Here is a 24,862-nt window from a genome sequence, read left to right on the forward strand (position 1 = left end):
TCCTTGATAACTTGTGTGAGATTGAGGGCATCTAGCTTTGATTGTAGGACGTCCAGAGTGTTAAGCATATCCCAATTTAGGTCACCTAGCGGTACGATCTCTGACAATAGATGGGGGGCTATCAATTCACAAATGGTGTCCAGGGCACAGCTGGGAGCTGAGGGGGTCTATAACAAGCGGCAACAGTGAGGGACTTATTTCTGGAGAGATGGATCTTTAAAAGTAGAAGCTCGAACTGTTTGGGCGTAGACCTGGATAGTATGACAGAACTCTGCAGGCTATCTCTACAGTAGATTGCAATTCCGTCCCCTTTAGCAGTTCTGTCTTGACGGAAAATGTTGTAATTAGGGATGGAAATTTAAAAAATGTCCGTTGCCTTCCTAAGCCAGGATACAGACATGGCTAGGACGTCTGGGTTGGAGGAGCGTGCTAAAGCAGTGAATAAAGCAAACTTATGGAGGAGGCTTCTGATGTTAACATGCCTGAAACCAAGGCTTTTACGGTTACAGGAGTCAACCAATGAGAGCACCTTGGTGTGATGCTGGGGGCTACAGGGCCTGGGTTAAACTCTACATCACCAGAGGAACAGAGGAGGAGTAGGATAAGGGTACGGCTAAAGGCTGTAAGAACTGGTCGTCTAGTGCGTTGGAGACAGAGAATAAAAGGAGCAGATTTCTGGGCGTGGTAGAACAGATTCAGGGCATAATGTACAGACAAGGGTGTGGTAGGATGTGAGTACAGTGGAGGTAAACCGAGGCAGAGTGACGATGAGAGCGGTTGCGTCTCTCGAGGGACCAGTTAAGCCAGGTGAGGTCTCCGCATGTGTGGAGGGTGCGACAAAAGAGCTATCTAAGGCATTTAGGACGGGGCTGGGGGCTCTTTAGTGAAATAAAACAATAATAACTAACCTAAACAGCAGTTGGCAGGCATATTGACATTAGGGAAAGGCATGAGTAGCCGAGTGATCATAGGGTCCAATGAGCAGCAATAGGTGAGTCATTCGGTAGTCGCTACTACACTTGGCGAGCTGGAGACATGGTAATTCAGAAAACAAGTGGGGGGTGGCCAGCAGATTGATTTTCGACGACGTCGCAACGGAAAAGCCTGTTGAAACCACCTCGGACGATTACGTCGGCAGACCAGTCGTGATGGATCGGCGGGGCTCCGTGATGGCAATAAAGGGTCCAGGCCAATTGGCAGAAGAGGTATTGTGGCCCAAGAATTAGCTGGTGGACCTCTTCGGCTAGCCAGGAGCTGGGCCTAGCTCTTCGGCTAGCTCAAGTCTAACTGCTGCTTGCTTCGGGACAAAGACGTTCGCCAGGAGTAGCCACTCGGATTTCAGCTAGCTAGGTGCGATGATCCGGTGTAAAGGTCCAGAGCTTGCTGTAGGAATCCGGAGATGTGGTTGAGTAAAAACAGTCCGATATGCTCTGGGTTGATATCGCGCTGTGCAGTCTGGCAGGTATTGACCGAGCTGAGGCTGGCTGGTGTCCGAGTCAACGGTGAAGACCCCTTGCAGTGGCTAACTGACTACTAGCTAGTTAGCTGGCTAGCTTCTGATGGGGGTTCCGGTTCTAAAGTATAAAAATAGCATGTCCGTACCACATTGGGTGAGGCGGGTTGCAGGAGAGTATATTCAGTCCGTAAATTAAAATTGAGATTAAAATATATACAAAAAAATATGGGGGGAAAACGAGGAAAACAATTATTTACACAGGATAAGACAAAACACACGTCCGACTGCCACGCCATCTTGGATTACCTTGAAATGGAGTCTAGTAGCAAGGTAACTGTTGTTACTCTCTCTTTCTCCCAGGTGCTGTTGGATGGCTACCTGATGGTGGGCATTGATGGCACAGATGGGTCAGGTGATGGGTCTGACTGGTTCTGCTACCATGCTTCCTCCCATGCCATCCTACCCAAGGGATATTGCCAGAAGCACAACATCCAGCTCACACCACCCCCTGGTAATACCCTACACTCTCTCTCTCCCCCCTACTCTCTCTCCCCCCTACTCTCTCTCTCTCCCTTCTCTCTCTCTCTCTCCCCCCCCTACTCTCTCTCTCTCCCCCCTTCTCTCTCTCTCTCTCTCTCTCTCTCTCTCTCTCTCTCCCCTTCTCACTCTCTCGCTCTCTCTCTTTCCTACTCTCTCCTACTCTCTCCTACTTTCTCTCTCTCTCTCTTTCCTACTCTCTCCTACTCTCTCCTACTTTCTCTCTCTCTCTCTTTCCTACTCTCTCCTACTCTCCTACTTTCTCTCTCTCTCTCCCCTTCTCTCTCTCTCTCCTACTCTCTCGCTCTCTCTCTTTCTCTCTCTCCGGAACAGTAATGGTACAGAGTAACCACAAACAGTTTCCTACTCTCTCCTACTCTCTCCTACTCTTTCTCTCTCCTACTCTCTCCTACTCTCTCTCTTTTTCTCTCTCTCCTACTCTTTCTCTCCCTCTCCTCTCTCTCTCCCTCCCTCGCCTCTCTCTCCCTCTCCTCTCTCTCTTTCCTACTCTCTCCTACTTTCTCTCTCTCTCTCCCCTTCTCTCTCCCCTTCTCTCTCCCCTTCTCTCCCCTTCTCTCTCCCCTTCTCTCTCCCCTTCTCTCTCTCCCCTACTCTCCCCTACTCTCCCCTACTCTCCCCTACTCTCCCCTACTCTCCCCTACTCTCCCCTACTCTCTCCCTCTTTCACTCTCTTTCTCTCTCTCCTACTCTCTCTTTCTCTCTCTCTCCTACTCTCTCCTACTCTCTCCTACTCTCTCCTACTCTCTCCTACTCTCTCCTACTCTTTCTCTCTCTTTCTCTCTCTTTCTCTCTCTTTCTCTCTCTTTCTCTCTCTCTCCTACTCTTTCTCTCTTTTTCTCTCTCTCCTACTCTTTCCCTCTCCTCTCTCTCCCTCTCCTCTCTCTCCCTCTCCTCTCTCTCTTTCCTACTCTCTCCTACTTTCTCTCTCTCTCTCTCTCTCTCTCTCTCCCCTTCTCTCTCCCCTTCTCTCTCCCCTTCTCTCTCCCCTTCTCTCTCCCCTTCTCTCTCTCTTTCTCACTCTCCCCTTCTCTCCCCTTCTCTCCCCTACTCTCCCCTACTCTCCCCCTCTTTCACTCTCTTTCTCTCTCTCCTACTCTCTCCTACTCTCTCTTTCTCTCTCTCTCTCTCCTACTCTCTCCTTCTCTCCTACTCTCTCCTACTCTCTCCTTCTCTCCTACTCTCTCCTTCTCTCCTACTCTCTCCTTCTCTCCTACTCTCTCCTACTCTCTCCTACTCTCTCCTACTCTCTCCTACTCTTTCTCTCTTTCTCTCTCCCTCTCCTACTCTCTCTCTTTCTCCTACTCTCCTACTCTCCTACTCTCTCTCCTACTATTACCGATTTCTGTGGTGAAGTCCGGGTTTCTGCTCTTTAGGCCAAAGGCAGATGACCTCAGGCCTTGGATATTCCATGATGATATAGTGAAGGCTTTTTGTTCCATAGAGTGTCCAATGTTGTTGGTCGTGGTTTGGCCTCAGGCCAGTAAGTGTGAGTAGAGCCTGCTGAGCATCTGGTACATGCCATTGGCTTGGGCGAGTGTGAGAGTGGGGGTTGGGACTGTTTGCCCGCTCACTACCTGGGCGTATGTGTGGCTTCCATGTTGAGGCCCTCTTTGCGGGGGTGGGGTGCATGGGGTGGGCAGGAGTGGCATAGGTCTGATCTGAGGGGGCCTAAATGGGGTGTGGGCATGGTTGACGTGGGGGGGTGTTGATTGGTTGGGGTGGGGGTGTGGATGTGTCGGAGTGTACTGTGGTCTGGATGTAATTCCTCTTGGCGTGGGTCCTCTATGTGTAGGTCCAGGGGGGGGGTCCTGCAGGTCTGGGAGGGTGTCTCGCTGGTCTGGGTGGGGTGTCTATTGATCTGTTGCTCCTGTGTGAAGTGTTGGGGATACGTTTGAGAGCGATGTCCTTTAGAGTCCGGGCAAAGGTGGGCACTGCTGCCTTGTAGAGGTGGACCTGGTCATAGAGGCTGTTCAAGTCCAGGGTGGAGTGGTGGGCCAGGAAAACATTTGGTTTTGAGGCACAGTCACGGGAAATATTTGCGTTTACCCGCTGTATTGTGGCAGGGTGGAAGTCTTTTCGTGGTAGCAAGGTGGAGATAACCACTTGTGCGTTGGGGAAAGTAGAAGAAGCCTTTTCAATCACAACCTTCAGTTCTGTGGCCACCCTTTCCTGCTGTGCTCTCAGGTCGTTTGTGCCTGTGTGTATTATTATGTGGCTGGGTGAACCTAGTTGGTCCTCAGACAGAAGGTTGAGGGCGCGCTGGGTGTTTGGACACCAGAGTTTAGACACTGTGTTTGGGAAAAAGTTTTTTTTCTTCTATATATTTCCCATTTGAGTCCATAAGTAGTACAATCTGTGTCTTGTGTTTGTCCTCGGTGGGTGTGAGGGGGTTGTCAGAAGGGCTATCAGGGTGACTGACAGGGGGGTTGCTCAGAGGGGGTGAGAGCCGCTGGGCTTGTGGTTCTTCATTTGTCTGTTCTGCTGTGATGTCGACTCTATGGTCAGGTGCTGAGGTGGGCTGTTCTGCTGGCTTCTCTGTGGGGGTGGCCACCTCTCTAGTGGGTTGTTCTCTGCCACACGCCGTCCCCCTCAACCTCTCCTCCGTCCCCCTCAACCTCTCCTCCACCAGCAGTCTGATCCTCTCCTCTAATGCTCTGTTCTTCTCCTGATTCTGCTCTTTCTCCTGTTGAAGTTGTCTCACCACAGTCCAGAGTGCAGATATGTCTCTGTCCACCTCCAGCTCTCCGGGTCTGGTTAAGGGGGTGTTGTTGTGCTGGACTGTTGTCTGGGTCTGTGCTGACTGAAGTGTAATCACCTGCTGTTCCAGCTCCACCTGTCTTACCTCCAGCTGGGTGAATTTGTCCTTCATTTCAATGAGGGAGTGGTAATCTGTGCTGGGAGGTTGACTCTCCGCTGGGGGTTGCTCGTCTGTGGGGTTACATAATGAAGAGGTCTGGTCTGACCCGCTCGGGGTGGGGGTATCTTTATCAAGGGAGAGCTTCTCCTGCTGGGCTAATTCTTTGATTAGGTGAAAGTCCAGCTGAAACTGTTTGGGGTTACCCTGTACCATTACTGTTCCGGACTTATAGATATTTATATTACCTGACTCAGAGTCCTCGTTATCAAGTATTCTGCGTTTCCACCCCTCGTTAACCCCCCCTCTCTTAACAAAGGGGTAGTGTGCTAATATAGCACTGTGCCATGCCAGGGGATGGTTTGTGTGGAAGATAAGGTTGCTGATGTTCCCATTTTTGTAATAGTCAGCAAAAGGTGTCTCTTGATTTTGCTTAATTTTGTAATCTTTTCTTGCCTTATCATTCTTTACATGCAAAGGGTACTGTATTTTAATTACCTCTGAACAGCGGGAGGGAGCGGGGGGTAGACTGTGTGACTCTCCTGCCATTGTTGGGCTAATGGGCTTTGACACCTCACTTGACACGTCAGTGCTAGTTGAAGCTGTATCAAGCTTGGCAGAATTATGTTAGAATTCAGTCCTTATAAAGTCATGTTGTGTATTTTTCTTCTTGGCTTTTGGAAATAAAATATAGTTTCAGACTAAACATTACTCACTCAGTTCCAGGTTGGATGGTGTTTTCAGGTTTCTGTTGTTTTCCAGAGAATTTGCTGTATAGGGTAATAAATCCTTGGTAGTTGTGAACCTTCCAGGTGATTCCGTAATTCCGTTCAAAATCAGGTTGTAGGTTTTAAGTTTTGATTTGAAGTAGGGGTTATGTTGTAGAGCACATATGTCAGAGTCAAGGCCCGCGGGCCACATCCGGCCCGCAAGAAGGTTTTTTACGGCCCCTGGGATGATCTTGATTTATTATTAGAACCGGCCCGCAGCAAGCCGGCAGCCCGCAGATCTTTTACACGCACCAATACTACATTTCCCACAATGCAAAGGTGACGCACCGAGCAGTAGGCTGCTTCATTTCAATATTTATTGGCACAGCAGTCGTCAGCATCACAGTAAAATTAACTTTCAGATACCCATCAAAAATGGCAAAACGGAAGGTGGATACTGAGAACCGGGGGTTTCAAACAAGGTGGGAGTCGGAGTATATGTTCACGAAGGTAGCTGGAAAACCTGTGTGTCTTCTGTGTGGAGAAAGTGTGGCGGTACTGAAAGAGTATAATCTGAGACGACATTATGAAACGAAACACGCGGACACACACGCGGACGCAACTGTCAAGGCCAGTTTTATTTTGGCAGAAGAGATCGCTAAATCAGCCCGGCCATTTACGGAGGGGGATTTCATCAAAAACTGCATGATTAAAGTTTGTGACGAAGTTTGCCCAGAAAAAAGGCAACTCTTTTTAAATGTGAGTCTGAGCAGAAACACCATTGCCGAGAGAGTAGACCAGTTGTCCATCAATCTAAAAGAGCAGCTTGTGAAAAAGGGAAAAGATTTTATTGCATATTCCTTGGCTGTGGATGAGAGCACCGACATTTCTGACATTGCCCAGTTGTCAATTTTCATCCGCGGAGTGGACTCCAACCTAAGCGTGACAGAGGAGTTTTTGGCTTTACGTCCTATGCATGGCACAACTACGGGGCATGATTTGTATGAAGAGGTGTCAAGATGTGTAAATGAGATGGAGCTGCCTTGGGAAAAACTCGTGGGTTTGACAACCGACGGAGCACCTGCGATGTGTGGACACAGGAGCGGACTGGTGGCGAAGATACGGGAAAAGATGCAAGAGGAAAACGCGACAGGTGAGCTGACAGCTTATCATTGTATCATACACCAGGAAGCGTTGTGCGGTAAAGCCTTGAAAATGGAGCATGTAATGAGCATCATCACGCGCACAGTTAACTTTATCAGAGCCAAAGGTTTGAATCACCGCCAGTTCAAGGCATTTCTGACGGAGTTAGAAACGGAGCATGGTGATTTGCCTTATCACACAGAGGTGCGATGGCTAAGCCAGGGAAAGGTGCTTCAAAGATGTTTCGAGCTTCGTGAGGAGATTTGTCTGTTCTTGGACAGCAAAGGGAAAGACACAACACAACTCCGAGACGAAATGTTTCTGTGTGAAATGGCTTTTCTGTGTGACATTACGAGTCATCTGAATGCAATAAACTTGCAGCTGCAGGGTCGGGATCGTGTCATCTCTGATATGTACAGTACAGTGAAGGCATTTAAAACCAAACTGACTCTGTGGGAGACGCAGATGCGGAAAGAAAATTTGAGCCACTTTCCCAGCTGCCAGACCATGAAAGAGAAGCTCTCTACCAGTGCGTTCCCGAGCACACAGTTGGCTGATAAAATAGGTATGCTTGCCGCTGACTTTCGACGCCGATTTGCTGACTTTGAAGCACAAAAAAGCAGGTTGGAACTGCTCGGTAACCCATTTGCTGTTGACGTGGAAAGCTCACCACCAAACCTCCAAATGGAGTTGATTGACCTCCAATGCAATGATGCACTGAGGGCAAAATATGCGGCAGTGGGTGCTGCGGAGTTCGCCCGTTTCCTCCCCGGCACAATGCCCCAGCTGCGCATCCAGGCTGCTCAAACGTTGTCTATGTTTGGCAGCACATACCTGTGTGAACAACTGTTTTCTTTGATGAACCTGAACAAAACATCACACAGAAGTCGACTTACTGCTGAACACCTCCACTCAATTCTGAGGATTTCTTCAGCTCAGAGCCTTACCCCGAACATTGATGAACTTGTGGAAAAGATGGGACACCACCAAGTATCACCCTCAACCTCAAACAAGTGAACATTACTGTGCAATCACATATTTAGAGTTTTTACTCAGTTCAAGTTTAAAAGTTAAAATTTAATATTTGTTTTCACTGCATGTTACTTCTCCTTAAACAAAGTGTTGTTTTTGATTAATAGATTTTTGCACTTTATTTTTTTGTATTTCAATCCAATTATATTTTAAAAATATTTCAGTTGAGTGGATGATAGAAAATTGCTATTATTGTTTTTTCTTTGAAGTAAATTTAGCCCACTTTTGCTAAAATAGAAAATATAGTCTACTGATGGTGCCTTGAATACCGGTTTCTTTCATTTAATGTTCATGTTATGGGGATATTTATATAAAGGAAATTTGTCTTTTGTGTCTGTTGAAAATTAAAGATTACTGACAGAGCCATAAGAAAATATTGCTTTATTTATCTGATCATATTGTAATATATTTGTTAGGTTTTCAGTAGGTTCAATTAGGTTCACTAGACTATATGCGTCATTTAAAAATTTTTCAATGAACATTCGAACAGTCCGGCCCTCGTCTTGTAGCTGATTTTTTTATTTGGCCCTCCGTCCATTTGACTTTGACACCCCTGTTGTAGAGGGTAGAATCCAGTATGTGTTCCTGACAAAAAAATCCAAGTTTATCTAACTCCTAATCTATCTTTTTTAAAGAAAATGCTGAAAAATGCAGGAGCTCATCTGATCCTGACCTCTCTCTCTCTCCCCTACACGCTCTCTCTCTCTCTCTCCCCTACACGCTCTCTCTCTCCCCTACACGCTCTCTCTCTCCCCTACACGCTCTCTCTCTCCCCTACACGCTCTCTCTCTCCCCTACACGCTCTCTCTCTCCCCTACACGCTCTCTCTCTCCCCTACACGCTCTCTCTCTCTCTCTCCCCTACGCACTCTCTCTCTCTCCCCTACGCGCTCTCTCTCTCTCTCCCCTATGCGCTCTCTCTCTCTCTCCCCTACGCGCTCTCTCTCTCTCTCTCTCCCCTACGCGCTCTCTCTCTCCTACGCGCTCTCTCTCTCTCTCCCCTACACGCTCTCTCTCTCCCCTACACGCTCTCTCTCTCCCCTACACGCTCTCTCTCTCCCCTACACGCTCTCTCTCTCTCTCCCCTATGCGCTCTCTCTCGCTCTCCCCTATGCGCTCTCTCTCGCTCTCCCCTACGCGCTCTCTCTCTCTCTCTCCCCTACGCGCTCTCTCTCTCTCTCTCTCCCCTACGCGCTCTCTCTCTCTCTCTCTCTCCCCCTCGCGCTCTCTCTCTCTCTCTCTCTCTCCCCTACGCGCTCTCTCTCGCTCTCTCCCCTACGCTCTCTCTCTCTCCCCTACGCTCTCTCTCTCTCCCCTACGCGCTCTCTCTCTCTCTCCCCTACGCGCTCTCTCTCTCTCTCCCCTACGCGCTCTCTCTCTCTCTCTCCCCTACGCTCTCTCTCTCTCTCCCCAACGCGCTCTCTCTCTCTCTCTCCCCAACGCTCTCTCTCTCTCTCTCCCCTACGCGCTCTCTCTCTCTCTCCCCTACGCGCTCTCTCTCTCTCCCCTACGCGCTCTCTCTCTCTCCCCTACGCGCTCTCTCTCTCTCTCCTACGCGCTCTCTCTCTCTCCCCTACGCGCTCTCTCTCTCTCTCTCTCCCCTACGCGCTCTCTCTCTCCCCTACGCGCTCTCTCTCTCTCTCCCCTACGCGCTCTCTCTCTCTCTCCCCCCCTACGCTCTCTCTCTCTCTCTCCCCTACGCGCTCTCTCTCTCTCTCTCTCTCTCTCCCCTACGCGCTCTCTCTCTCTCTCTCTCTCCCCTACGCGCTCTCTCTCTCTCTCCCCTACGCGCTCTCTCTCTCTCTCCCCTACGCGCTCTCTCTCTCTCTCCCCTACGCGCTCTCTCTCTCTCTCCCCTACGCGCTCTCTCTCTCTCTCCCCTACGCGCTCTCTCTCTCTCTCTCTCCCCTACGCGCTCTCTCTCTCTCTCTCTCCCCTACGCGCTCTCTCTCTCTCTCTCTCCCCTACGCGCTCTCTCTCTCTCACCAACGCGCTCTCTCTCTCTCTCTCACCTACGCGCTCTCTCTCTCTCTCTCGCCTACCCGCTCTCTCTCTCTCTCTCACCTACGCGCTCTCTCTCTCTCTCTCCCCTACGCGCTCTCTCTCTCTCTCCCCTACGCGCTCTCTCTCTCTCTCCCCTACGTGCTCTCTCTCTCTCTCTCTCTCCCCTACGTGCGCTCGCTCTCTCTCTCTCTCTCCCCTACGCTCTCTCTCTCCCCTACGCTCTCTCTCTCTCTCTCCCCTACACTCTCTCTCTCTCCCCGACGCTCTCGCTCTCTCTCTCCCCTACGCTCTCTCTCTCCCCTACGCTCTCTCTCTCTCTCTCTCCCCTACGCGCTCTCTCTCTCTCTCCCCTACGTGCTCTCTCTCTCTCTCTCTCTCCCCTACGTGCGCTCGCTCTCTCTCTCTCTCTCCCCTACGCTCTCTCTCTCCCCTACGCTCTCTCTCTCTCTCTCCCCTACACTCTCTCTCTCTCCCCGACGCTCTCGCTCTCTCTCTCCCCTACGCTCTCTCTCTCCCCTACGCTCTCTCTCTCTCTCTCTCCCCTACACTCTCTCTCTCTCCCCGACGCTCTCGCTCTCTCTCTCCCCTACGCTCTCTCTCTCTCTCCCCTACGCTCTCTCTCTCTCTCCCCTACGCTCTCTCTCTCTCTCCCCTACGCGCGCTCTCTCTCTCCCTTACGCGCGCTCTCTCTCTCCCCTACGCGCGCTCTCTCTCTCCCCTACGCGCGCTCTCTCTCTCCCCTACGCGCTCTCTCTCTCTCTCCCCTACGCGCTCTCTCTCTCTCTCCCCTACGCGCTCTCTCTCTCTCTCTCCCCTACGCGCTCTCTCTCTCTCTCTCCCCTACGCGCTCTCTCTCTCTCTCCCCTACGCGCTCTCTCTCTCTCCCCTACGCGCTCTCTCTCTCTCTCCCCTACGCGCTCTCTCTCTCTCTCCCCTACGCGCTCTCTCTCTCTCTCCCCTACGCGCTCTCTCTCTCTCTCCCCTACGCGCTCTCTCTCTCTCCCCTACGCGCTCTCTCTCCACTGCTCTCTCTCTCTCTCCCCTACACGCTCTCTCTCTCTCCCCTACACGCTCTCTCTCTCTCCCCTACATGCTCTCTCTCTCTCCCCCACACTCGCTCTCTCTCCACTGCTCTCTCTCCCCAACGCGCTCTCTCTCTCTCCCCTACGCGCTCTCTCTCTCTCTCCTACACGCTCTCTCTCTCCCCTACATGCTCTCTCTCTCTCCCCTACATGCTCTCTCTCTCTCTCACCCCTACACGCTCGCTCTCCACTGCTCTCTCTCCCCTACACGCTCGCTCTCCACTGCTCTCTCTCCCCTACACGCTCGCTCTCCACTGCTCTCTCTCCCCTACGCGCTCTCTCTCTCTCCCCTACGCGCTCTCTCTCTCTCTCCTACGCGCTCTCTCTCTCTCCCCTACGCGCTCTCTCTCTCTCCCCTACGCGCTCTCTCTCTCCCCTACGCGCTCTCTCTCTCTCTCCCCTACGCGCTCTCTCTCTCTCTCCCCCCCTACGCTCTCTCTCTCTCTCTCCCCTACGCGCTCTCTCTCTCTCTCTCTCCCCTACGCGCTCTCTCTCTCTCTCTCTCTCCCCTACGCGCTCTCTCTCTCTCTCCCCTACGCGCTCTCTCTCTCTCTCCCCTACGCGCTCTCTCTCTCTCTCCCCCACGCGCTCTCTCTCTCTCTCCCCTACGCGCTCTCTCTCTCTCTCTCTCCCCTACGCGCTCTCTCTCTCTCTCTCTCCCCTACGCGCTCTCTCTCTCTCTCTCTCCCCTACGCGCTCTCTCTCTCTCACCTACGCGCTCTCTCTCTCTCTCTCACCTACGCGCTCTCTCTCTCTCTCTCACCTACGCGCTCTCTCTCTCTCTCTCACCTACGCGCTCTCTCTCTCTCTCTCCCCTACGCGCTCTCTCTCTCTCTCTCCCCTACGCGCTCTCTCTCTCTCCCCTACGCGCTCTCTCTCTCTCTCCCCTACGAGCTCTCTCTCTCTCTCTCTCTCCCCTACGATCTCTCTCTCTCTCTCTCTCTCCCCTACGTGCGCTCGCTCTCTCTCTCTCTCTCCCCTACGCTCTCTCTCTCCCCTACGCTCTCTCTCTCTCTCTCTCCCCTACACTCTCTCTCTCTCCCCGACGCTCTCGCTCTCTCTCTCCCCTACGCTCTCTCTCTCTCTCTCCTACGCGCTCTCTCTCTCTCTCTCCCCTACGCTCTCTCTCTCCCCTACGCTCTCTCTCTCTCTCTCCCCTACACTCTCTCTCTCTCCCCGACGCTCTCGCTCTCTCTCTCCCCTACGCTCTCTCTCTCTCTCCCCTACGCTCTCTCTCTCTCTCCCCTACGCTCTCTCTCTCTCTCCCCTACGCGCGCTCTCTCTCTCCCTTACGCGCGCTCTCTCTCTCCCCTACGCGCGCTCTCTCTCTCCCCTACGCGCGCTCTCTCTCTCCCCTACGCGCTCTCTCTCTCTCTCCCCGACGCGCTCTCTCTCTCTCTCCCCTCCGCGCTCTCTCTCTCTCTCTCCCCTACGCGCTCTCTCTCTCTCTCTCCCCTACGCGCTCTCTCTCTCTCTCCCCTACGCGCTCTCTCTCTCTCTCCCCTACGCGCTCTCTCTCTCTCTCCCCTACGCTCTCTCTCTCTCTCTCCCCTACGCGCTCTCTCTCTCTCTCCCCTACGCGCTCTCTCTCTCTCTCCCCTACGCGCTCTCTCTCTCTCCCCTACGCGCTCTCTCTCCACTGCTCTCTCTCTCTCTCCCCTACACGCTCTCTCTCTCTCCCCTACACGCTCTCTCTCTCTCCCCTACATGCTCTCTCTCTCTCCCCCACACTCGCTCTCTCTCCACTGCTCTCTCTCCCCTACGCGCTCTCTCTCTCTCCCCTACGCGCTCTCTCTCTCTCTCCTACACGCTCTCTCTCTCCCCTACATGCTCTCTCTCTCTCCCCTACATGCTCTCTCTCTCTCTCACCCCTACACGCTCGCTCTCCACTGCTCTCTCTCCCCTACACGCTCGCTCTCCACTGCTCTCTCTCCCCTACACGCTCGCTCTCCACTGCTCTCTCTCCCCTACGCGCTCTCTCTCTCTCCCCTACACGCTCGCTCTCCACTGCTCTCTTTTCCTTTTTCTTGTTGCTCTGGTTTTAATGTTTTGGCAAACACCACCTGCATGGTAAATCTATAATAAGAATTAAGTGATTGGTTCCACATGCAGTGTCATATCCCTTATACCGGTGGCATATTCATCTTCTCTACCAGGCTATGACTGGAAAACCTTCTCCTGGGCAAAATACCTTGAGGAGAAGGGAGCCAGACCAGCGCCAGCACAGCTCTTCAACACGGTAACTCAAAGCTGTTTATATACCCAGTCTCCAGTATATGGACTTGTGAGAAGCTATTGGTACTGAGAGAGGTTTAGAAACACTGTTCTGTTTCTGGCTCTATGGCGTGTGGGCGGGCGTGACTGCGTGTGTGTCCTACAGGACAGCTCAGGTCACGGCTTCACTCAGAAAATGAAGTTGGAAGCTGTGGACCTGATGGAGCCGTGGCTGGTGTGCGTCGCCACCGTGAGGCGCTGTGTGGGCCGGCTGCTACTGCTGCACTTTGATGGCTGGGAGCCGGACTTTGACCAGTGGGTGGACGTTCAGTCACCAGACATCTACCCTGTGGGCTGGTGCGAGGTCACAGGATACCAGCTCCAGCCACCCATTGGACCAGGTAAGAACTGAGGACTCAGCAGCCTGGTCTCATAGACTAGACGTAACATAGAAAATTAAAATCTAAGACGCTCAAATGAGTATGATATGTTACGTTTGGTATGGTCCATAAGACAGGTTCCTGAAGGCAAATTGAAATGTGTTTGGTCAGGGTGGATGGGTGGGCATATAAGGCAAACGTATAGCAATCCAAAGGTTGCCTGTTCAAATCGCTTCACGGACAACTTTAGCAACTTTGCAACTACTTAACTTTTTATGTCTACTCCTGGGTCCAGGTTGGACCGAGGGATGGATGGCACTAACACACATACCCCACTGTTTGGTGTTGATGCTTTGAGTGCCGTTTTGTTTGGAATGTTTGTGTTCTCTTCTTTTCGTAGATCCTGTTGCAAGTCGCAAGAAACACAAGCCTATGGGGAAAAAGAGTACGTCCTCCCAAAACCATCCCACACCACAGATACTAACTAAACCAGATAACCCACTTTTAGATTCAACCATGCAACTCAATGTTTTCCTCTGTTGTAACCCTCTCTCTTTGCACGTTCCAGAGAAAAGGATGGTGAAGAAGAAACTGGCGAACCTCATCTCCAAGAACCGCCCCCCAAGACGTCCGAGCCAACAGTCTGAACCTGAGGCCGGAACCCCAGAACAGTCAGACCACACATCCGTCACACAGCAGATTAAGGCTGAACCTGAGGAGCAGGAGAGTGAGTAGACACACATCCCTCACACACCAGATTAAGGCTGAACCTGAGGAGCAGGAGAGTGAGTAGACACACATCCCTCACACAGCAGATTAAGGCAGAACCTGAGGAGCAGGAGAGTGAGTAGAAACACATCCTGTAATGACTTCCAGTCCAGCCATACCATATGTAGTTGATAACTTGGAAGAAAGAGAACATGCAGATGATTATTGAATGCCTTTCACTTTTCTTAATTGCTCATTGTGTTTGTCCTCTTTTCCTCTCTCTCTCTAGTCATAGCAGTGAAGGTGGAGGAGGTGGAGACCCCCATCGCACCGACCTGCCAGGGGCCCAGGTCCCTCCACCCTCCCTGGGGGTGGTCAAGCAGGAGCCACAGGGAGAGGACCAGCAGAAAGCAACAGACAGAGGTGGAACCGATGGAATGTTGAGACTCACTGAAATTGATATACCCTGAATACAATTATCCAAACTGACCGTAGATGAATGTCTGTGGTTAACTTCATTCTACACCATCACAGCCTTGGATCACCTGAACCTGAAGATCAGATGAGTCTGTTGAGCTGGTCCCACTTCTGAACATTCTCAGCTCTGGAGCTGAATAAAACTGTTCCAGTTTAACAGAAAGGCCAATACTGTGACACCCGTTAAGGACATTCTTCCATACATTGAATAACAAACACCCAGTCGATGTTGTTGTATAATGTTTATTTGTTTTATATCCAGATTCCTTTTGGTTGTTGTATATACAATCCTGGATTAAAGTACTTCAGTGAACTGGTTGCTCTGAGTGTCTGTGGGATTTATGACCTTCCTTCACGTTTGACATTTTACTGACTAAACTAGGATCTGCTATGAAACACATGCATTACTACACACCGAGACAGTAGGGTAGTGCTATGTACTGGTAGGAACCTAGCTTTGAGCTCTTTATAATGCCAAACTTTTTCCACACTGAACCAGCATCTCACTTGACAGAATTGTTCATTCTTTATTTCCATCTCCATAACATTCAAAAATGTTTTCAAAGTGGGAAACAGAAAGTGCAATTACAACGTACTGTATGTCAAACTGCCCTTTAATGGCCATTAGAGTGAGTGTTAGTACAGTGGAATGTGGAGATTGGGAAGTAAATGTTGGAGCTCCCTACAGTTTGGTTTTCACTAGCAAGCGTCAGCATAGCGGACTAAACTTCATAATGTAACATTTGAAAATGTTAGTATGAATTCAGAACATTTTCAACAGAAAGCCACTCGATTATAGAAATAACATACAGTATAATCCTGGTGTTTAAAGAATAGTTTCAACATTATTGAAATTCTACATCTTTTTCTACCCTCTTCAGAATAGCATCTGTCTATGAAGACCACTGTGTGTTGGTCTGTTCTGTGTTGAGTTGTGCATATCTACAGAGGTCAAAGCCTTGAGGGAGACAAGTGAGGCACATCATTATAGCTCCGACAGTTACATCTCCTCACCTGTAGTTATGTGTAATAGTGACAGCTATGTGCAATCAAACCACCATGCTTCTCTTGGTGGTTTTCTTGGAGACGGTGGGCTTTGGGGTCTGAATCTTGCGAGTTTTGGTTTTCACCACCTTGACCTGTCTGGGGGCATTGAGGTGGGCAGGTTTGGGTTTGGTGGACTTGGGGGGTTTGGAAACCTTCGGGAGGGGGGCAGAGGGCAGGCTTTCCCCTCCAGGGCAGGCCTTGAAAACGTGGACGTCCTTGACCCTCCGGCCTCGCAGCTCAGGTGGGTGGACACAGGTGGCCCGGACCTTCAGGTTCACCTTCTCAATCCACCTGAGGGAAAGAGAGTTAGGCTTTAACAAAGGCATTGTCGTGTATGTTGAGTACAGCATATTTCCATTAAGACATGATTGTGTGTTTACAGATTGTATGAGAGGGTGAACATGAGTGGGTTACAGCACGTGTGTACATGAGCGAGGGGGAGTTTGTAAGCATTTATCAGTGTGTGTATGTGATAGAGAGAGCGTAATGTGCGGATGTGGTACATGCGTAGCGGCAGCAGGGGGCAGTCACATAGCAGAGGGTTCTCTGCCAGGTTGATGACCTCCAGACCGGTCAGAGGGTTGAAGTCAGGCACCTCCTCTAGCTGGTTCCCCTCTAGGTATAGACTCCTCAGACCAGCACCCAGCCCTGCCAGAGAGTCCTTAGACATCTGCACGAGAACCACAAAACACAGGCATGTCATGGGGAGGGAATAGAAGAGAAACTGGAGCATACGAGATTGCAAGGGAATGAAGGGAGTTACACGAAAACAAGGAGAAAGTAGAGGAGTGACAGGAAAACCACAGATGTACTGGCATGTAAATATATCCCCTCACCTTCTCCAAACCCATGCCGTCCAGATACAGATCCTTCAGTGCCCTAGCTAATGGCTGGAAAGCATGCGGCCCAATCCAGCGAATGGGATTCCCAGACAACCGTAACTCTCCCAGGTTGCCTGTCTTCGCTAGCGCATCACTGGGAACCTCCTTGAGCTTGTTCCCTCCCAAGTGAAGAGTGTCGAGGTCGGGGGATGGGTCAAGTGCCCTGGGGGCCACACCATTGATGAAGTTGGAGGTCAGATAGAGCCCCCTCAGCTTCTCAGCCCCATTCAGGATCCCTGGCTCCAGCTTGGCGATGGAGTTGTTCTCCATGTGAAGGGCCAGCAGACCAGGCAGCAGCTTGAAGGCCCCCTTGGGGAAGACTGTGAATTTGTTCTTCTCCAAGTGGAGGTAGGTGAGCTGAGGCATGCCCTTGAAGGCGTCGGGGCTGAGGGAGTCAAGCTCATTCTCTGAGAGGTAAAGGTAGACCAGCCCTTTCAAGCCATGGAACGCACCAGGCTCCACCTCCACAATCTTACAGCGCTGTAGATGGAGGGAGACTACCTTGGCAACGCCGGGAAAACTGTTGGCAGGGATGTAGTGGAAGTGGTTTCCCCGCAGGTCGAGGAGGCGCGTGTCGGGGGAGAAGCCGAGGGGGACTTTGTTGTGGCCGCGGTTCTCACAGGAGGAGTGGTGTGTCTCACCCTGAGGGGAACAATGGAGGACAGGAGGGATGGATAAGGGAGGACGGGAGGGGTGGATAAGGGAGGACAGGCGGGATGGATAAGGGAGGACAGGAGGGATGGATAAAGGTGGACAGGAGGGATGGATAAGGGAGGACAGGAGGGATGGATAAAGGAGGACAGGCGGGATGGATAAGGGAGGACAGGAGGGATGGATAAGGGAGGACAGGAGGGATGGATAAAGGAGGACAGGCGGGATGGATAAGGGAGGACAGGAGGGATGGATAAGGGAGGACAGGAGGGATGGATAAGGGAGGACAGACGGGATGGATAAGGGAGGACAGGCGGGATGGATAAGGGAAGACAGGAGGAATAAGATAGAAGAGAGAGGGTTTGGTGAGGTAAATACATTTTAGGATAGCAAGATCATAACCCATATCAAAATCTCAGCATCCCCCTCTCTCACCTCACAGGCACAGTTGGCAGGACACTTGACCTTGTTGATGGGCTCGGGGGTGGGGGGCGACATCACCCTAGTCTGCTCCTCAAACTCAGCCTTCAGCATGGCCTCCTGGCTCTGGCAGCGCAGATCCCGGGGGTGGATGGCCTCCAGGTTCTCCCCAGAGAAGTGAGCCGGTCCCCCGCAAGCCCCCATCAGCTTCACCTTCTTCCGTATGCCCCATTCCCTCAGCGGCAGCAGGTAGCAGTTGCAGTAGATGGGGTTTCCAGCCAGGTTAAGACGGGCCAGCTTGGGGGAGGCTGGAGTGAAGGGCTGGAGGACACGGAGCTGGTTGTGGCTGAGGTCCAGGTGGGTGAGAGAGGGGGACAGGGACACGGCCGTGTGGGACAGGTCCTGCAGGGACATGTGGTCCATGAAGAGGTGGGTGAGTTTGTTCATGGAGACAGTCTCCTCACCCAGGAACGTCATGGGGTTGAAGCTGAGGTCCAGACGGGTCACCTCTGGGAGTCTGGAGAGAGGGAACAGATAGAGGGAATGAGAGAGAGAACCTGAGACGGAGCTGCATTTCCTGACAATATGTAAAAAATATAAAACAATTAGAGAGTGTCATTTTCCCAAATTTGAAACCCTTATTCAAGGTTTCAAAGACCTCTCTGATGAGGATAGGCTACCCGTCCTGTTGGGGGAGGACGCATAGGGCTGTGGGTTGGCAGCACACTACATTGCTGCCTGCCATGAGTTGAGGGACAGTCTCTGACAGACCTATCAACCTGCACATGTACTCTACTGTATGCTTATTGTTATTGTTCAATGTATGGTTATTTTGACCCTTGATTATTGTTGTTACCGTTGACAATTTTGATTCTCATTTTTATTTATTTTTATATTGTAAATATCCAAAATAAGCTTTGGCAATATGTACATTGTTGCGTCATGCCAATAAAGCGAATTAAATTGAATTTTAAAAATTGAGAGAAAGAGAGAGAGAGGGGAATGAGGAATGGATGGTTGGTAGAATAGGCCTTTATGGTGCCTGGAAAAGGGGTGTTGTGGTGTATGTCAGGGAAAAGATAACACAACCATCATACCTGGTCATGGTCTCAGTAGGAAAGAACTGCAGCTCGTTGTGGTCGAGGCTGAGGCGCGTGAGGGTGAACAGGCCTGCGAAGGCCTCAGTGGCCATGTAGTTAACAGAGTTGTGGCTAAGGCGCAACCACTTTATGTTCTGCAGGCCCTGGAAGGCCATGTTGGGGATATAGGTGAGCTGGTTGTGGGTGAGGGAAAGCAGGTTGAGGAACCCCAGTTGAGAGAAGGCCCCTGGCTGGATCTCCTCCACTCGGTTACGGTCAATCAGCAGCTGCTTCAGTGAGGAGAGACCGTCAAACGACTCCTGGAGAGGAGAGAGAGTGGGAGGAAGGGGAAATGAGAGGGAGGGCATAGAGTGGGAGGAAGGGGGAATGAGAGGGAGGGGAGAGAGTGAGAGGAAGGGGGAATGAGAGGGAGGGGAGAGAGTGGGAGGAAGGGGGAATGAGAGGGAGGGGAGAGAGTGGGAGGAAGGGGGAATGAGAGGGAGGGGAGAGTGGGAGGAAGGGGGAATGGGAGGGAGGGGAGAGAGTGGCGGCAAGACAGAGAGAGAGAGAGATAAAGGGAAATGAGATGAAGAGAGTGTGGAGCTTTTCATTTTCAATACCAAGTTCCCCCAGAAACATAGTCAAACCACAGAAACAGTCACATATAACACTGCAAATCTCTCTCACCTGATAGAGGATCTCCATGTTGTTGTTGGCCAGGTTGAGGAAGACGAGACGGCCCAGAGCACGGAACGCCCCCTCCTTCACGGTGCGGAGATTGCAGCGCTGCATGGACAGGTGTGTCAGGTACGGCGTGTGTTTGAACGCACCTGATGGCAGCTCCTGGATGTAGTTGCTTCTCAGATCCAGTTTCACTGTGATCTGATGGGGGGAAGGGATTAATAATGATTGAGATTTGTTTAATATGATTTTGTTATTCAACCTGTAGTGTCCCCGGCTGCACGTTTTGGTTTTTGCCCTAGCACTACACAGCTGATTCAAATAATCAACCCATCACCAAGCATTATTTGAATCAACTGTGTAGTGCTAGGGCAAAAAACAAAACGTCCACCCAGGGGGGCCTGGGACATGGTCTGGGAAACCCTGCTGTATTCAAACAGGTTACCCATTGAATAAAATCCAAAATTTCAATGAGTCAGTCACATGGGGTTTAGGCTTACCTCGTCGATTGTGGAAGGCACCTCTGTCAGGTTTTTGTTGACACAGGTAACAGTGAGTGAGATTTGGTCACATATGCACTCCTTTGGGCACTTGCCAAGGTGCGCCCCCGGGATGGCCAAGAACAGTACCAGCAGAGACCTCAAGGCTACGGGGCAGTCCATCGAATACATCTGGAAAATCAAAGGAGATTCAACTGGCTGCGCAAATATTATTCTACTACAAGATAAACAAAGTTGACAGCCATTCCATATCCCATGTAGACCTATATGTTTTAGAGAGTCTCAGTCTTATCCCTTTATCGAGTTAATCTAATTTCTCGACCCGTCTATTTTTCAGATTAGAGTAATTTGGCCTATTTGCTTTCTCAAGTCTTTGCAAGTATGCATCGGTTTTCACCGGTCTACATTCCACGGTTTAATTATCAACTCGGTGAGATGCATCTCGACTTGAAAAGCCGTTTCACACCTCGCCGCGTTAAAACTATCTATATACATGTATTTAAATGTGGTCCCAACAACTCAAATTACGCATACGGTTAATCCATTCGTAAAACGATATAAATCCGTATTTATTCAATATCCTACATAAGATAATAGTTATAATGTATCTTTATGCTAAAGTTCCCTAACTGATTGTAGGCTAAAACTCCACGAGACCATGCAGCTTTGGTCATTGGTCATTGTCTTACAAATGGACCGTTTTATCGTCATCTCTTCATTCAAAGACTCAATCACAGACACTCTTACTGACAGTTGTGGGTGCTTCGCGTGATTTATTGCTGCCTCTACCTTCTTGCCCTTTGTGCTGTTGTCTGTGCCCAATAATGTTTGTACCGTGTTTTGTGCTGCTGCCATGTTCTGTTGCCTTAGGTCTCTCTTTATGTAGTGTTGTGGTGTCTCTTGTCGTGTTGTGGTGTCTCTTTATGTCATGTTGTGGTGTCTCTGTATGTAGTGTTGTGGTGTCTCTTGTCGTGTTGTGGTGTCTCTTGGCGTGTTGTGGTGTCTCTTGTCGTGTTGTGGTGTCTCTTGTCGTGATGTGGTGTCTCTTGTCATGTTGTTGTGTCTCTTGTCATGTTGTGGTGTCTCTGTATGTAGTGTTGTGGTGTCTCTTGTCGTGTTGTGGTGTCTCTTGTCGTGATGTTGTGTCTCTTGTCGTGTTGTTGTGTCTCTTGTCGTGTTGTGGTGTCTCTGTATGTAGTGTTGTTGTGTCTCTTGTCGTGTTGTTGTGTCTCTTGTCGTGTTGTGGTGTCGCTTGTCGTGTTGTGGTGTCTCTTGTCGTGTTGTGGTGTCTTTGTATGTAGTGTTGTGGTGTCTCTTGTCGTGTTGTTGTGTCTCTTGTCATGTTGTGGTGTCTCTGTATGTAGTGTTGTGGTGTCTCTTGTCGTGTCTCTTGTCGTGATGTTGTGTCTCTTGTCGTGTTGTTGTGTCTCTTGTCGTGTTGTGGTGTCTCTTGTCGTGTTGTGGTGTCTCTGTATGTAGTGTTGTTGTGTCTCTTGTCGTGATGTGGTGTCTCTTGTCGTGTTGTGGTGTCTCTTGTCGTGTTGTTGTGTCTCTTGTCGTGTTGTGGTGTCTCTGTATGTAGTGTTGTGGTGTCTCTTGTTGTGTTGTTGTGTCTCTTGTCATGTTGTGGTGTCTCTGTATGTAGTGTTGTGGTGTCTCTTGTCGTGTCTCTTGTCGTGATGTTGTGTCTCTTGTCGTGTTGTTGTGTCTCTTGTCGTGTTGTGGTGTCTCTTGTCGTGTTGTGGTGTCTCTGTATGTAGTGTTGTTGTGTCTCTTGTCGTGATGTGGTGTCTCTTGTCGTGTTGTGGTGTCTCTTGTCGTGTTGTTGTGTCTCTTGTCGTGTTGTGGTGTCTCTGTATGTAGTGTTGTGGTGTCTCTTGTTGTGTTGTTGTGTCTCTTGTCATGTTGTGGTGTCTCTGTATGTAGTGTTGTGGTGTCTCTTGTCGTGTTGTGGTGTCTCGTCGTGATGTTGTGTCTCTTGACGTGTTTTTGTTTCTCTTGTCGTGTTGTGGTGTCTCTTGTCGTGTCTCTTGTCGTGATGTTGTGTCTCTTGTCGTGTTGTTGTGTCTCTTGTCGTGTTGTGGTGTCTCTTGTCGTGTTGTGGTGTCTCTGTATGTAGTGTTGTTGTGTCTCTTGTCGTGATGTGGTGTCTCTTGTCGTGTTGTGGTGTCTCTTGTCGTGTTGTGGTGTCTCTTGTCGTGTTGTTGTGTCTCTTGTCGTGTTGTGGTGTCTCTGTATGTAGTGTTGTGGTGTCTCTTGTTGTGTTGTTGTGTCTCTTGTCATGTTGTGGTGTCTCTGTATGTAGTGTTGTGGTGTCTCTTGTCGTGTCTCTTGTCGTGATGTTGTGTCTCTTGTCGTGTTGTTGTGTCTCTTGTCGTGTTGTGGTGTCTCTTGTCGTGTTGTGGTGTCTCTGTATGTAGTGTTGTTGTGTCTCTTGTCGTGATGTGGTGTCTCTTGTCGTGTTGTGGTGTCTCTTGTCGTGTTGTTGTGTCTCTTGTCGTGTTGTGGTGTCTCTGTATGTAGTGTTGTGGTGTCTCTTGTTGTGTTGTTGTGTCTCTTGTCATGTTGTGGTGTCTCTGTATGTAGTGTTGTGGTGTCTCTTGTCGTGTTGTGGTGTCTCGTCGTGATGTTGTGTCTCTTGACGTGTTTTTGTTTCTCTTGTCGTGTTGTGGTGTCTCTTGTCGTGTTGTTGTGTCTCTTGTCGTGTTGTGGTGTCTCTTGTCGTGTTGTGGTGTCTCTTGTCGTGTTGTGGTGTCTCTTGTCGTGTTGTTGTGTCTCTTGTCGTGTTGTGGTGTCTCTGTATGTAGTGTTGTGGTGTCTCTTGTCGTGTTGTGGTGTCTCTTGTCATGTTGTGGTGTTGTGGTGTCTCTGTATGTAGTGTTGTGGTGTCTCTTGTCGTGTTGTGGTGTCTCGTCGTGATGTTGTGTCTCTTGACGTGTTTTTGTTTCTCTTGTCGTGTCGTGGTGTCTCTTGTCGTGTTGTTGTGTCTCTTGTCGTGTTGTGGTGTCTCGTGTCGTGTTGTGGTGTCTCTTGTCGTGTTGTGGTGTCTCTTGTCGTGTTGTTGTGTCTCTTGTCGTGTTGTGGTGTCTCTGTATGTAGTGTTGTGGTGTCTCTTGTCGTGTTGTGGTGTCTCTGTATGTAGTGTTGTGGTGTCTCTTGTCGTGTTGTGGTGTCTCGTCGTGATGTTGTGTCTCTTGACGTGTTTTTGTGTCTCTTGTCGTGTTGTGGTTTCTCTTGTCGTGTTGTGGTGTCTCTTGTCGTGTTGTGGTGTCTCTTGTCGTGTTGTTGTGTCTCTTGTCGTGTTGTGGTGTCTCTTGTCGTGTTGTGGTGTCTCTTGTCGTGTTGTGGTGTCTCTTGTCGTGTTTTAGTGTCTCTTGTCGTGTTGTTGTGTCTCTTGTCATGTTGTGATTTCTCTTGTCGTGTTGTGGTGTCTCTTGTCGTGATGTGGTGTCTCTTGTCTTGTGTGTTTTATCCTTATTTGTATTGTATTTTCAATCCCAGCCCTCCTGCCCAGAGGAGGCCTTTTGGCAGGCCATCATTGCAAATAAGAATTTGCTCTTAACTGACTTGCCTAGTTAAATAAAGGTTAAAAAAAATGTAACACCTTGCTAAAAAGCTTAAGACCTGTCTGAATATATGGGTAGAGCAACTAAAAAATTGTAAACTTGTCAAACCTGCCCGTCCCAATCACATGCGTCACCAGATTCAGACTGTGAGAAAATGTATTTAGAGGGTAGGCCTAATAGCCAATAATAGCAAGAATGGCATGAATCCCAATGTTTCTCCTAGTTTCATAATGGAAATTCACTAATTGAAAGTGTTTTTCCACATCTAAAGACAGTATTTCAATGATAGCCTACATACACACGTTTAAGCTATTTCATCACAATGAAACCGTTATCACCTTGTAGTCTGATGTCGCAGTCTACCTGAACCAAAACAATTCACTAAGTATGGAAATATGGGTTTGGGAGATTGTCCCTACCTGAAACGAGGAAAGTTTCCAGATAAATCCAACTAAAACGATGTAATCCTTGTTGACCACTAGCCTACTTGTTACTACTTTTTCAAAGATGTCTCCACCTACAATGATCACAGACCGTTGTGAATTTTGAGTGAAAGAGAGAGTTGTGAGAGAGGGGGAGAAATAAGAGACGGTGGAATTTCCTAGGGCAAAGCCTGTGTGTCAGTGTCCCCCCGGGGATAAGCAGTTTAGACCGCAGTTGAGCTGGCACGCCGGCTGCGCACAAAGACGCGCAGTGTATTCACGGCTGGGCACAGGACTCACCGCTGCCGAGTGTCTCCTGTAAATAAACCAGGGGGAATGGGGGAATACATTTCCCTCTATTGGTTTTCTACCGTTACCTGGCTATTCCACCACAACTTTCCCACGTCTCTGTCTTTTTTAAATAAGGTGTAGGCTGACAGAAAATCATGACAGTGTATTTGACCCATTCTGTCCAATCTCTAGAAGTTACTAGCAGTTTTTTCCCATTATTAATATATTATCAATATCTGAAGGTCTCAACACAAAGTCGACGCTTCATTCTAACGCAACCTAGGCAGCATCTCTCCACCATTTACCGTTTACTCACTCACTCTCGCTCCGTATTCGTGTCCCTGTTATTCAGCTCCCGTTCTTTGTACTGCCGTTTATTCTCTCACGGTCCCTGGTCTCTCTCCCATGCTCTTCCCCTGGCTGTACCCCATCCAAAATAAACTTCATTATCCCTCCATTCACTCTGACCCCGTCTTTCGATTCATTTCTCGTGGGTTTCAAAGTGCGCAGTAGAGCTGCGCCTCAGGGGATGTATAAGCAGTATGCATATCGCCTAGCTACTGTACGGCTTCTATAGGGAGGCTTGAGGCCAACTAACCAGCCTCTCCAACAACTAAATGTCAGTGACTGGTGTTCCTATCAAATATTTACACCTCTTAATAGGTCTAATGTAGGCATACATGTGTTTAACATAGATGTTGAGGTAA

At 49.9% G+C, this 24,862-nt stretch overlaps 2 protein-coding genes across 3 annotated transcripts in view; one reads left to right on the forward strand and one right to left on the reverse strand.

Moving 5' to 3' along the window:
• LOC139381536 (lethal(3)malignant brain tumor-like protein 2) overlaps positions 1 to 14,936 on the forward strand; it is a 34,808-nt gene extending 19,872 nt beyond the window's left edge. Inside the window, 7 exon segments of the mRNA XM_071125157.1 lie at positions 1,817 to 1,967; positions 12,995 to 13,077; positions 13,219 to 13,453; positions 13,833 to 13,877; positions 14,001 to 14,159; positions 14,430 to 14,473; positions 14,476 to 14,936. Coding sequence (XP_070981258.1) covers positions 1,817 to 1,967; positions 12,995 to 13,077; positions 13,219 to 13,453; positions 13,833 to 13,877; positions 14,001 to 14,159; positions 14,430 to 14,473; positions 14,476 to 14,610 — 852 coding nt within the window. The 3' untranslated portion in view covers positions 14,611 to 14,936.
• Positions 14,843 to 24,555, reverse strand: LOC139381537 (chondroadherin-like b). 2 transcript variants are annotated; one of them, XM_071125159.1, is made up of 8 exons: positions 23,862 to 23,965; positions 19,877 to 20,047; positions 19,383 to 19,577; positions 18,714 to 19,015; positions 17,632 to 18,133; positions 16,501 to 17,187; positions 16,168 to 16,334; positions 14,843 to 15,955 (listed from the first exon to the last, which is right to left on the reverse strand). In XM_071125159.1, the coding sequence occupies exons 2-8, from the start codon at positions 20,045 to 20,047 to the stop codon at positions 15,667 to 15,669; spliced, it is 2,313 nt and encodes a 770-aa protein (XP_070981260.1). In that variant the 5' UTR covers positions 23,862 to 23,965; the 3' UTR covers positions 14,843 to 15,666. The 2 variants fall into 2 exon arrangements, with proteins under 2 accessions (XP_070981260.1, XP_070981259.1); XM_071125158.1 differs by lacking the exon at positions 23,862 to 23,965 and adding an exon at positions 24,476 to 24,555 and having other exon boundaries at positions 14,847 to 15,955.
• Positions 24,556 to 24,862: the final 307 nt, after the last annotated feature.

Source organism: Oncorhynchus clarkii, chromosome 23 (genome assembly GCF_045791955.1).
Source record: "Oncorhynchus clarkii lewisi isolate Uvic-CL-2024 chromosome 23, UVic_Ocla_1.0, whole genome shotgun sequence".
Taxonomy (NCBI): Eukaryota; Metazoa; Chordata; class Actinopteri; order Salmoniformes; family Salmonidae; genus Oncorhynchus; species Oncorhynchus clarkii.

What these genes read in the sequence shown, in the direction of transcription:
- LOC139381537 (XM_071125159.1), bottom strand. Translation starts at nt 20,047, where the DNA reads ATGTATTCGATGGACTGCCCCGTAGCCTTGAGGTCTCTGCTGGTACTG. An exon ending in TGCCTTCCACAATCGACGAG is followed by an intron (nt 19,578 to 19,876) that starts GTAAGCCTAAAC and finishes TCCCCCCATCAG; the next exon opens with ATCACAGTGAAACTGGATCT. An exon ending in ACGGCATGGGTTTGGAGAAG is followed by an intron (nt 16,335 to 16,500) that starts GTGAGGGGATAT and finishes GTTCTCGTGCAG; the next exon opens with ATGTCTAAGGACTCTCTGGC.